Below are 13,508 nucleotides of genomic sequence, written 5' to 3' on the forward strand. Positions count from 1 at the left end.
GCCTTTATTTACTGCCATGTGTATAATATTTCAATGGTCAGGGTGCACTGAGTTCCTGGAAAAATAAAGGGATTGTGGTTTCATACATATTAGTTCACGGAGCTGGTAATCAGAAAGGCGATTCTGTCAACTGATTACCCTAGTTATTAAAAAAATCTTAATACATATTTTGTGCACCAGTGTGTTTGTTCTAATTTGGACTTGATCTTAACTGTAGACGGATGTCTCTCTTTCAATCCTCTCTCAGTTCAGAACAAAACAGACAGTCAACAGACAGCTTCACCACATGAAATACCTTCTGTTCACAGGATCACAGATCATGACGAACACGATGTTGCAAATCCTGGATGGTGTATTTAAAATCATAAGGCAGCTCATGTTCCTTACTAGTGAGGAGGAACCCTAAGACAAATCTTTCTACACTTAAACATAACATATTCTACATTGGAAAGAACACCTATGGTTACAAACAACTTTATATACAATATTCTCCACATCACCTGTTATACGCATTTTTCTAGTTGAGATTTTTAGGCACGATACTGTACAGGATGCAGGGTTGCATGTCCCTGATTTACTGACATGATAATTGCCACAGAACTGGCTGAACCCAGATCTGAGTTCACAGGTCATCCTTAACCTCACTTTAGCAGAAGGTGGATTCTCAGAATAGCATCTACATCCTGCAGAAGAGCTGTTACCCTCCATTTGCTCTTTCACAAATGAGCTGTAGACACACACTCTAGGAAACCTGGATCTTCTGTAGTGACAGAACAATCAACACCACACAAACACTTTTTTTCTCTACACTAATCCTTAAGCTATGGAAGAACAAGACAGACACGCACCTTCACATGCACAGACATCTGCCAATATATTTGACATGGTTGCCAACAATAAACATAGTGAATAATTGCATCAGCACCTGACACACTAAATCAAATTCTATAGGTTTGCTCAGACTGAAAGGAAATTTTCTAATCATATCATTAGCATGAAATTCATTTTTATTTGTTTTCATTTGCCAATAAAACAGCCATGGTGGTACAACCACCATGTACCATCTGTACATTAGCTGTAAGCTAAGACTTTGTGTGTGGGAGTGTGAGACTTCAGCTTTTTTCTTTCAGATTTCTTTTGTTTCGTCTTATGTCTCTGTACAATTAGCTCTGAGATGCACACAAATTATTTGCTCAAGTTCAAACATTTTCAATTCTCACAGCGTCATCTTGGCAAAAACAAATCTGCATCTAGTCATATATTTCATATACCGGTTTTTGTATGTAATCGTGCCACCTATAACATGTCTGAACATAACTTCTCTGTTGTTTGCAAATACAAATAATAACATTATTCAACTGAAAACATCATCATGTCATTCCAGCAGCAACCTCAAATATATTTGACAAGTATATGTCATTGTGACAATTTAGGTGTTGAACCGGGAAGATGAAATGTAACCTGTAATCAATGTATGGTTCCAATTCAGAGCAAGAATGGAGCTCTGATGAAGGAGCACCATCAAAAGATCTAACATCAAATATTGAATAGTTATATAAGCTTCCAATTATTTTATATAACTCTGGTTGTTCAAGTTCCTCCTCCTTGCACTGAACCCCTGGCATTCTTCCATCTGTAGACACTAAGCACATACAGCCTAGACTGTGTACACACACACACACAGATCTACAGATATGTGAAAGATACAGCAATGCTCGAAAAGTAATATAAAGGCAACCACAGAAGTTCAATAGCTGTATTTAACAATATTAGAAGGGAGTGCAGCTGTTGCCAAGGTAACAACTTAAAAAGATCCAAATGATCCAAATAAGACGTGGGAATATAAAAGATAACCCTCGAAACAGCTGCAGACAATTGCAAAGAGGGAAATTATGGTAGAGTGACAGCGACACAAAGACAATGTCACAATAAGATGCCAGCCTAGACCTGATTTTAAGAATAAAGCATAAAATGACAAGATGAGCAACTGCTCACCCTTTATTTAGATTATTTCTATAAATAAAGATGAAACTGCTGCTTTACCAGTATACCAGCTGATAAAAAAACAGATGGGCCTGGTCCACTGGAGTCTACAGTCGCCCTGTTGGTAGACCTACCTGGTCACCATTATCATGCTGCATTACACAGTCAAACAAAGCCTCAGGTCATGTGTCGCAAAACCCAAACACAGAAACCAACCACTAGGCTTTCCTGATGTGGTTCATGACACTTGAGTTTTCACATTTCCGCCTCAGAGACAGAGCGTAATGTGTGTAAATTAGAGATGGAGTGTGTGTGCTTCTTTGTGTGCTTGCAATCTACAGCTGGCAGCACGCTAACATTAGGACCCGCACTGGAAAGTCTGGCCAGGGTTCAGCACAGCTGAACTCACTGACTGCTGAGGAGGAACACCTTCGGTGCTGATTCAACACAATTAACTCTGTGTACAAACAGTGAAGACCTGTGCTTGATCATTGTGCCTTAAAAGTGTCATTGTATGAAAGCCCCCACTTAAATGAATAAAAAAGACATCATGAAATAACAATAATATAAATGTATTATGTAAAATATATAAACGAACCCGTCCAGCTAGTTAACCAGCAGGCAGGTAGCATGTTCAAGTTTGTTACGTTACATAAATTTCTGTGTTTATTTACTGCAGCAGCATATTTGTTTTAGAATTACTTTGACATTGTTATTGCTCTAGCTACAACTATTGCATAAAAGGGCAGGAGCATAACTATCACAAAGAGGGTGGTAACAGCACCACTTTCGTGAAATAATATGGAATCAAGAAAAATACCTGGAAGAAGAAATGTCTACCTCCATTTCAGTCACACTGATGCAAATTGAACCAAGGCTGCTGACTGCCTGAAGTTACAGCGCTTGAAGAATGAGTTTACCATGAAGGTCTTAAGAGGAACAATACATACTGTGGCCTTAGAATAATAGATGAAAGCAAATGTTTTCTATGTGTGCTATGCAGAACATGCACATTGGCCCCAAGGTTGCCTGTTGCATAAGCTGCTAATGGATGGTTCCCGAGTGGGTCATTGACTGTACGTCAAATCTGCCGGCACAGTGCATCATTAAACACCTCATAACTGCTCTTTACAGGATAGATAAAAAAAAAAAAACTATGTCTGATTAAATAAGTTGAATTAAAATAGTCATCACACGTCCACGATCAGGAGCTGGGAGGCACCAATGTTCATCTAAAAGAAACACCATGACCACAATATTTTCATTCTACAGTGTAATTATTCTCAACAAAAGGTTTGTACAATGACATGTCTTTGGTTGGTCTCTATCGCAAAAGACAGGTCATGAATTCTGCTGCACCAGTGCTCCTGCCTGTTAAGAGTTTGGTGAACAGCAGGAGAAACGATCCAGGGTCAAACAATTCTACCACTCAGTGTTAGTCAGCCTGTGCCTCATTACAAGTAAAGGTTACTCATTCACATCTCACTGAATATAGGGCAAATGGAAAATGTGTTTGTGTACACTCAACATAAATGCTACAAATGTCACAAATGGTGAGAGTCATATCCAGTTAATCATTTAAAGCTGCTCCACAATCCATTAAAACTACCTTCAACGCTGGTGCAGTGCAACCACAGATTGGTGCAATCTCTCTCAGCAAAATGTGACCTACTGTGTTTACTGTACATATACTACAATACCAACTTACCTTATTATGATACTCCTAACAGATATGCAGGTTAGTGGGTAGGGAGCGTGAAATACAGTATCATTCATCCATTTCCATAAGAAAGTCAAACTGTTTGATGATTGTCAAACCACAAAAACACATTTGATTTTTGTATATAAATGTTTTAGGACTTAAAATGCTTTAACAGTACCCTGTCTCTTCTTTCCTTACAAAGGTTCAGTTAAACAAATACACACAGACACACAAATATTCCCTCTCCGTCCCTCATTCATTGCATATCAGTGGAGGTCATACGCTCTAAACACTGGACAACTAGCACAGCAAGTTATCTATATGTCACAGGTGTTGAGCTCCCTCATCTCTCTGTGAGCAGCTTTTTTCATACCAATACTGCTGGTTTCATTTGAATGCACCGCTTATGTTGTTTCATACATGTCCGGGAGCAGAGATTAACCTGAATAGAAGAGTTAATGACTTTTGTGGGTTGGACAGGCTTATTCATTATGAAATACATAAGACGTGGCTAAATGTTAATTTCTTTAACTAGTTTCCAGACCTCTGGACAACATTTAATTTTAATCTGCTCTAGGCTGAAAATGAAGTTTCTAAGTCTATTAGACTTAATAATTATAATTCAAATGGTCATTATTGTTTGACCAGTTATATTAGTCAACAGGAAGAGAAAGAACTACTCCCCCTGCAGGATTTGTGTTTTCTTATTACAGAATTATGTTTCTGAATAAATCTAAATATTCAAAATGCTGAAAGCCACACACAAATAAATAAAGACAATCCACTACTTTTCTGTCTTGGATGTGTAGTGGTAGCTCCAGCCTTTAGCATGACTCCCTATAGGCTGCATGCAATCATGTGCATATATGCAAAGATCCTTTTCTAGGCGTTTCAGTTAATCACAAATCATATGAAAACATTAAAAGACAGCTGGAGAAGGAGTTTTCAACCTCTGTGTAGACCTCTAGCATTATTTTATATTTGCCACATATAGCTGGAAAAAAAAACCTGCCAGCTGAAGCTCATTGTTTCTATTATTTTTAGCATTGAGAGTGTTAATGTTAACATGTGCCATGTGACACGTATAGTCACATGTATTTTAATATGTGCAGAGAGGTAGCTCTCATGAGGATGTCGGATTTTCTTTTTAATCCCTAAAGTGCATCTTGGCTATCCAGGCTGTTTCCAGAAACCATGGTGGGCAGGAACAGCTTCACCACTAACAAACTTTGCCTGACACAACCCCACAACAGTTTGTAATGAGCATGCATATTCTATCAGCACTGGTAAGCAATATAAAAACTTTCTCATTGTGAAAAGGTTTCTCTAGTTTCTGTGTAAAAGTTTGAAATATGAAATTGGGTCAAATAAATAAATAAATAAATAAACAGTAATAGCAATTCTGACTTATTTAGAAGTGGAAAAAAAAAATCTATGAAATCTATGACTGTGATTGCACATTTTCACCCTGGAGCCAATTTGATGTGATATTCTGAATATAACTACATTTTGAGACATTCAGTTATATTTGCTTCCCCGTAGGTCACACTCAATAACAGCATAATAACATCCAATCACTGTGGAAGAAATGCCTGTGCTCTGTTAAACAATGAAAACAGTTTTTAAGAAAAGATAATAAAGTTGGAGGTATCACTGCGGTGCAGAGAAGTAGCCCTGGTCTTGTTTTATGACTTTAATATAGAAAAATCCTTGATACATAAGACATTACACCGAGGAGTCATCGAGCCTCCACATGACAACCACCAAACCACTATCCAAATTAAGACGAGGCCTGCTGCAGCCTGCTTCCTGAAGCTTCACACAAAAACTGAGGGCTGGCTTGGGAACGCTTACATCAGTAATGACCCCAAAGGAACATGAAAAGTCTCTAGTAGTCTAGGACACTCTGTTAGTGTCATCACTACATGTTTAGCAAAAAGAATAAATGTGACTATGCCATCTCTACAGCATAGACACATAAGCTATCAGTCAAAAGACCTAATAACTAACAGTTCCTCAGACAGAGCAGGTGTAATGAGACAGGTCACCCTGTAGATAACCACTGCTGTTCTGCCCCCTCCACCAGCATACCTCTCATAATCCAGGACATGATGTTCCAGAGCCAAAGAACAATGTCAGAGTGCTCAAACTTAGGAGGGAGGATGTTTGAATACGGTGGTGAGAACGACCTGTATGTGCGCTCTCGATCTGTCTGAAGTCACAAAGCCACTGAATGAAAAGGGTGGATTAAGAGAAATGCTAAGAAATTAGTGGGCTGGTGTTAGTGGGTTTTGTGAGGTTTCTGGCCTTTAGGTTACTTGTAAAGTGCCATTTGTAGTTGCAGGATGAGTTGTACGACTTAGAATAAATATAATTGGTGAAAGGTAAGAAATAAACAGAATGGATCTTAGCTATTATCATAACATTTCACCATTTGCACATATTTTACTGAGAAATGCAGGGCAGAAATACGCTGTCTCTATAATCATGTTAGTGCTGCAGGGCTATGATTAAGGCTCTAATGCTGAAAGAATACAAACCCAATTTGTATCTATGTTCAGCTAAAATCTGTGGATCACTGGTGAGACAGTGGCTGTCTGTGGAAGTTCTGGCTTTTCATTTTAAAACTATCTGCACAGCTACAATCTCCACAGGGTAGAATCCATTCAAAAATGTGCTGTCAGATTAATCCCTGGCTCAGGCCATTACACATGCATCATGCTGTTTCTTCTGTGAAATAGATGGTGGATCAGTCTTCAGATTTAGAGTTCTGCGTTTACATCTGTGTCAGGAGATGTTAATCTAACTGTTCACTGACAAAAATAATGAGACAGTCCATAAAAGTTTAGCTTATCTAACCTGAAACCCTCCTGCAGCTCGTGTAAGAAACAATTTCAGCTTCTACGCTGTGGATGTTAGTCATGTAGTGTACAAATGAAACATGATACAAATCAATGTTAATGAAATTCTTGAGTAAATAAAAATAAAAAATGAGTAAGTAATAAATAATCACGCTCTTCTGTTCTCAGTTAAATGGAATGAAAAAGCCTACTGTGGCAAATGATCTTGGTTTTACTCCACGGTGAGCAGACTGTGTGCCTGCTCAGGCTTCATCATACCCTCCACTGGAGAGATGAGTTCTTAAATTGCTCACCTAGCTCAGCTGTAAAGATCAAATGACTTTATAATACAGTGCAGGGCTTCTGGGTCAGCCTATATAGCAGTTTACCGTATATCTGTGTTTATTCATGCCACACAAGAGTAGATCCTTATCCTCAGGTGAAACTTACACTCCCTTATATAAAATGATCAGAACCTGTTTATTTTGCACTCCAGGTTTGTGCATGCAGTGCAGACTTTCAAATCCCAAGTATAGACCACTGACCTTTTCACCTAAGTCCTATATCAACAAAGTGTGACAGCGTTATATTTTCTCCTACACACAGTCATAATAAAACATGACATGACTGTTTGATTGATGGGCTGGGCTGTAGATCATATCAACACTCCCTACTGAATAAACACACACAGAAACAATCCACACTAATAAAATACACACACACTCTTATCCAGCTACTACATGCTATTATCAGGACTAAACCAACTTAGGTAATATTCCTGCAGTTACACTTACGACACCAGTGACCAGGGTAAAAAAAAAAAAAAAATCATAACTGACAAACAGAGCAGCAGATCCTGAGAGTATGTGTCCCTCCTCTGTGACCAAATAAAAGACTTTGTGCTTTGAGAACAGCTTGTTCTTCTTATTACCACAGCCAGTCATCATTACAGAGCAACACCTCTGAGCCGGTGATTGGTACCAGCAGCTCCATATTGCTCCATAATGTCTCACTTCACGTTTATAATCCAGAGTATTAAAAAAAACAAAAACAATTAGTGCTCTTAACATTAAACTCACTGTTTTACACAAGTTCCCACAAACCCCTGCTTGTATAGTCCTTATATGTTTTGCCCTGTTAGGCTGTTTTCACATTATCCTTGCAGAATGTCCTGACCTGTAAAAAAAAACACTATAGGCCTACTGATAAGAATTAATGGTCATGAGAAATAGAGGCTGCTCTGCTGCTACTGTCTTGTTCCTGTGTTTAATGAAGTGAAAAACCTGAGAGATGGAGCTGAATTGCTCAGGGGTCTTGAGCTTTAGTTTCAGACCAGTGCAGTCTCTGGAAAGAGGAGGATGTAGGCTGGGTAGAGACAGAGGTCAGAAAGTTCAGAGCTAACATCCCTGGGTTTATTGCCGAAAGTTAAATGAAATGCAGCACATAACAGTAACAGCAAGGCATCTATGTAAATTATGATTCAAGCAGATATTTGGCACCAAACCGAAAACAATCTCTGCTTTGTTACTGAAAAACAACAAGGTTTGTTCAGCAGAAAATAACTTTTACACTTTTACAGTACATATGAAGTACCTGTGTTGAGCCAACATGTATGTAACCAGATCAAATTTACAGTCTAGGCACAGATGTGGTTGAAAAGGAACAAGTGGAGAAACTGACATGTTCTACAATCTTCAAATAATGTACCTGTGGTGTTAGCACAGTGTTTAGATTCAGATCAAATGTAGCTGTTGAAATATGGTCATATGAAGTGTGGTTTTAATTGTCTAATTAGCTTCTCCCATTACAGACTATTACCATTTTCCAGTGTGAACTCCGTAATGAATGACAGCTCTAATAAGAAACACATTTCTACTCATAAATCCATTTGAGCTCAGGTAATGGATTTGGTGGTATCATGGCAACAAGTGACAAAGTCTGGGCTGACAGTACAAGGCAGAGATCTCAGTATGATAATAATAACTATAATATCCTATTATTTTTCTACTTTGTCAGAGCTGAATGCAGACCATGCAGCTTCCCACACAGCTAATGTCTGAATCCTAGCAGCACAGTAAAACAATACTGAAGGCACAGCTTCTACAGACTGAGCATCTGTCAAAGCACGTGCTTTATGTTAGCTTGTGATTAACACAGTAATGAAGACAGTTCCATCTGACCTGCGCACAACTAGGACATGCTGGTTAAGAGAGCAGGAACAGAACATCTCTGCCACCCTCCCCAGTCTTTGACATGTGAGCAGAGTTTCAAAAGATGGCAAAGACAATTCATCAAGTGTCATGAGCGCGAATTAAACGAGCAGGTGCCAAAGAACTGAGACGAGATCTACTGAAATTAGAAAGCAAATAAAAATCAATTACACATGTATCAGTGCTTGTATTTTATAAGTTAGTTGGATTGTACATGTTTTCCTTTTGCAGTGTAGCATCATAAACACTGACAAGCTTTTAAGTGATGGCACTGAGTCTCCCCTTATGGGAAGTGACCTCACCAAACCTATCACACAGCACACAGGGACCTTTTGCCATCAGCAATTTCCATGTTTTCTTTTATAATGACTGTTCTAAGTATCTGACCTTTCCCAACCAAAATGATGGTAAGAGCATTTACAAATGTCATTCAGACAAAAGCCAACCAACCACCTTGTTGATCCTTTGAACCGGTCTGACGTGACCTATTTTATCAATAAAATGATTTAACTAAAATGTAATTTTACAGAACATATGGAAATTGTTCTCTTTTGTGCACATGCCTGACTGTTTATTTGCAGCAATGTTAAAATGCAGCCTACACATTTAAAAAGTATGTTTGTTGTTTTGAAGTGTAAAAGTCCTCACTGAAGTTGCTTTAATAAACTAAGAATCAATGCAGAAGCACAAGAAGAAAAAAAAAAGTAATTTACCACTGTATGTCAGTATAAAACAGACTTACCATAAACACATACTGGAACATTTTTCAAAGGGCTGATGGAGGCAGAACTCTCTGCTGGAAATATTTTCTGCATCATGGACAAAGAAGGTTAAGTAAAATCAATTTTTTCTCTTACTCTTTGATTTGCATGGATGTGTCTGATTGGTAGTCCTGTAAACTCAGAAAGAGGGAGATACTGCCCTGTCCTGATTGGTTCAGAGCGGAAAGGGGCAGGTACTGTGTGTGAACTTAAATACAGAGTGCAGCCTGACAGCCACACTAACATGCATCTGCCACCTTCTTCTTCAACAAAACCATATTCAGCTCCATCCCTGAAACACTTTTCAATAAGAAGAAAAGATCAAAAATAAAAAGAGAAGATTCTTTTCATTTTGAAGTAAAACAGCAACAGGCATCTAAAATGTCTTTTGAAGAGAAGAAGACAGAGGTGCGTCTAGTATTTTTGGGAGCAGCTGCAGTGGGGAAGACAGCCCTCATCCAGCGCTTCCTCAAAGACACCTTTGAGCCCAAGCACCGCCGCACAGTGGAGGAGCTCCACAGGAAGGAGTATGAGGTGGGGGGCGTCAAAGTCGTCATCAACATCATGGACACCAGTGGCAGCTACTCTTTCCCTGCCATGCGTAAGCTCTCTATCCAGAACAGTGATGCCTTTGCACTTGTCTATGCCGTGGATGATCCTGAATCCCTAGAGGCAGTCAAGAGTCTGCGAGAGGAGATCCTGGAAATTAAAGAGGACAAGTTCACACCTATTGTTGTAATAGGCAACAAGATAGACCGTTGCAATGAGCGCCAGGTGTCCAGCGAAGACGTGCTGTCCACAGTGGAGCTGGACTGGAACCACAGCTTTTTGGAGTCTTCTGCCAAAGACAACATCAATGTGCTGGAGGCTTTCAGGGAGCTGCTTCAGCAGGCCAACCTGCCCAGTCGACTCAGTCCAGCATTCTGCCGAAGAAGAGAAACCTTCCCCAAGGAGGTGAACAAACGACCTCCTATGAACAAGACCAACAGCTGCCTCATCTCATAACGATGTGGAGCTGCTCAAATGGCAAAAGCCAAAAAAAGGAGACTGAGAAGACGAGAGAAAACTGCCAAACAGAGACTGGCAGGGCTTTGTTGGTGAGGAGCTGACTGGACAGGAACAAACCAAGAGACAGTGTTAGTGTTTTAAGACTAAAGAAATACTGAGTTAATAAATTATGTTCCATTATCAGTCTCGTAAATGTTGCGTCCTAGCCACACAGCAGCATTACAGGCATAGAGAAGCTATGACAAGGACAAACATGTAATCATGTTAAATAAACCAGCTTAAAGGCATGAAAAAATGTGGTTCAACACCTGTTTGATCAGTTACAAAAAATGAGATAGTGCGCACAAACTACTTACTGTGAATGTCAAAACTGATGCTGTAATAAATGATGACTGCTCAAATCTCTTTCTAAGTGATGTTTCAGTTTGGGGTTTTGTGCTACTGGTGTTCAAAAAAGTGCAACAATTGAAGTGACAGGTTGTGCAAAAGTCTGGCTGACATGTGTCCACATATGATGGTTTTATCAATCAAACGAACGACTGAAGGCAAACCTCACCTGGAAGCTGTCCTGCAACTCTGAAACGCTGCTTTGTGTCACTGTTATACAACTGCTGTTAAGATATAAACAATGATTTTGAAGCAAATAATGTACATTTACTGGTGTTTCTCTCTGTGTGGTGAAAAAGTTCTTTTTAAAGGGAGTTTACCTTAATGGATAACTGACCATTTATTTTGATTAAGAGATTGTTTTCTATTCACCATGGGTGTCATGGTGAATAGAAAACAATCTCATTGATGTTTGCGTTATATATCCAATATGCTCATTAGGCAGTGATGGTGAACAAGGCATTATTAGAGTACAATGGGTAGATTCACAATATGTCATATTTAAACATATGTACTAATCTAACACAGATGTCTCCTCTAAATAAAATTCGACTACATTACATGCATTTGACTTGGCTGCATATTTTTTTCCTGATAAAGATTTTGGTTAGTATTTGGAAAGGTTGGGCTTTTTAAACCGATTACTCTGTGTTAAATTGATGTTAAACATACTGCATACTGTAAAGTATACAGTTATTGCAAATGGAGCCAGTTGTTATGTAAAAGGTAGAACCTGTTACAGTCCACATTGTATTGCGTTAACTAAGAGACAACTTCTTTTCTCGAGAACAGTCCAGCCAGAAATCCTTAAAAAACACTGTTGCGTCACTTTAAAGTACTGACAGTACTGTGTAAGAAGAGTATTATTGATAGAGTGTATTATCAAGGCAAAGTAAAGCAAAAGACTAGACTCGTTGCATCAGTCTAACACACACATACACTTTATCAGTTCCATGATCTCTCAGATCTGTGTTGTATTGCCCTCTGGTGGTCACTATCTACCAATAGTGCAGCAACTTAAAGGCTCTTTTAAGTTCGCATGAGGAAGGTCTCAGAAAATGTCAGGTTCTCAAAAAATCTGAGAGTAATAAGAGACAAGAAAAAAAAAACGGCTGTAATGCTACATTAGTTTGTGATGCATTTAGTGCACACTACGTTATATATAGTGTACACACTCAGGTGTTTCGGCAGATAGCAGTCTGGAAACTTGTGCCTGTTTAGTATGCAGTAGTGTCTTGTAGGAAGACAATCTGCAGGTTTTCATTACAAACAAAAAGTGCAACAAGTTTTAAAAATCTAAAAGCAAATGATGACGACGATGAGAAGGAGGATTGGCACTCGGCTCTCTCCCACTTCCACATGTAATGTAAATGGACATGCGAGTATGAAAACCACCTTACTGCCACACCTGATCCCTGTCAGTTCTCTGTAAAGAAAAATTTGATTTGCATGAACCTGTATGAAAGGTGTTACATAATTATATTCTGACGTTTTGAATGATCTCTGTACATGATAATGCTGTTCATGCATATATGTTTTCACATTTTTGATGTTCTCTACAAACTCTACATGTGTGCTGATAAATGGCTTAACCAGGCCCAGACAGCAAGAGGAAAAGTATGCTTCCTCTTTCAAAAAACACAGAGACAAGGTGCATTGTTTCTGTGGAATCGGAAGAGGAACTGACCTGTGCTTATCAGATCTCTGGTTCCTCTTTGAGTCCTGTTTAAGCTCATAGCTGTCTTCTGTTGGTCCACAGCCACAAACTAACTTGTCTTTTTGGCACATGGATGGACACAGAGCAGACTCTCCTTTTTAAAACTCAGGTGCGAATGAAATTTTTTTTTTTATTCTGTATGTCATGAGTAAGACATGGCTGTTTAAGATAGGTAGACATTTTAATTTTGCATTCACAGTGGGGGTAGAAAATTTGATGTCAACAGATTAGTTTCAGCCTAACTCACTACAAAAACCGTCCAGTCTTCTACCATGAATGAAATGTTTTGTCTCTGCTCCTGGACTTGGTCAAAGCTCCTCAGTGTTGGACAGATGCCTGAGAAGTTTTGAACAAGTATAGGATCTGTGACTGTAACTGCACTGCGAGTGTTAGAGTAGCACAAGACAGGCCAAACTACAAAAACTACAAAATAACCAGTATAAGAGTTTAAAGATTTGATTCTGTAGTGACTATTTTTAAACTAAATATTTTGTTACTTTGCATACAAAGGTTTGAAGTAGGTCCTTTTATATAATCACCTTACATTTTGTATTATTTATTGTTAATTCAATTTTATTTTAAATTTGCCACATTCACCTAATATCTTCTGCTACAAATCTATGAACACATTGGCTAAAAATGCACTATAAGAAAAAAAGGTTCTGCACTGAAAAGATCTTCACTGATGTCTTTCTGAAATTGAATTTCTATTATCTATTAGGATGGTAGTAGGAAGCAGGTATGGATACCAATCACAGGTTAACCACATAAGATTAAGACATTTTGCTGTCTTCTGTGAAATATTTCCAAATTTCAATACAGCCTATAGTGAGATACAAGTTTAGAAACGTGAAACCTAATACTCTCCTGTAGCACAGTATCATACTTTGCATGCATGGC

General features: G+C 38.7%; 1 protein-coding gene across 1 annotated transcript; it reads left to right on the forward strand.

The window, feature by feature from the left end:
- Nucleotides 1–9,752: 9,752 nt before the first annotated feature.
- LOC113141274 (ras-related protein Rap-1b-like) lies at nucleotides 9,753–11,176 on the forward strand. Its single transcript, XM_026325590.1, has one exon. It carries the CDS (start codon nucleotides 9,878–9,880, stop codon nucleotides 10,499–10,501), a length of 624 nt encoding a protein of 207 aa, XP_026181375.1. The 5' UTR covers nucleotides 9,753–9,877; the 3' UTR covers nucleotides 10,502–11,176.
- Nucleotides 11,177–13,508: the final 2,332 nt, after the last annotated feature.

The sequence above is a fragment of the Mastacembelus armatus genome, chromosome 8 (assembly GCF_900324485.2).
Source record: "Mastacembelus armatus chromosome 8, fMasArm1.2, whole genome shotgun sequence".
Taxonomy (NCBI): Eukaryota; Metazoa; Chordata; class Actinopteri; order Synbranchiformes; family Mastacembelidae; genus Mastacembelus; species Mastacembelus armatus.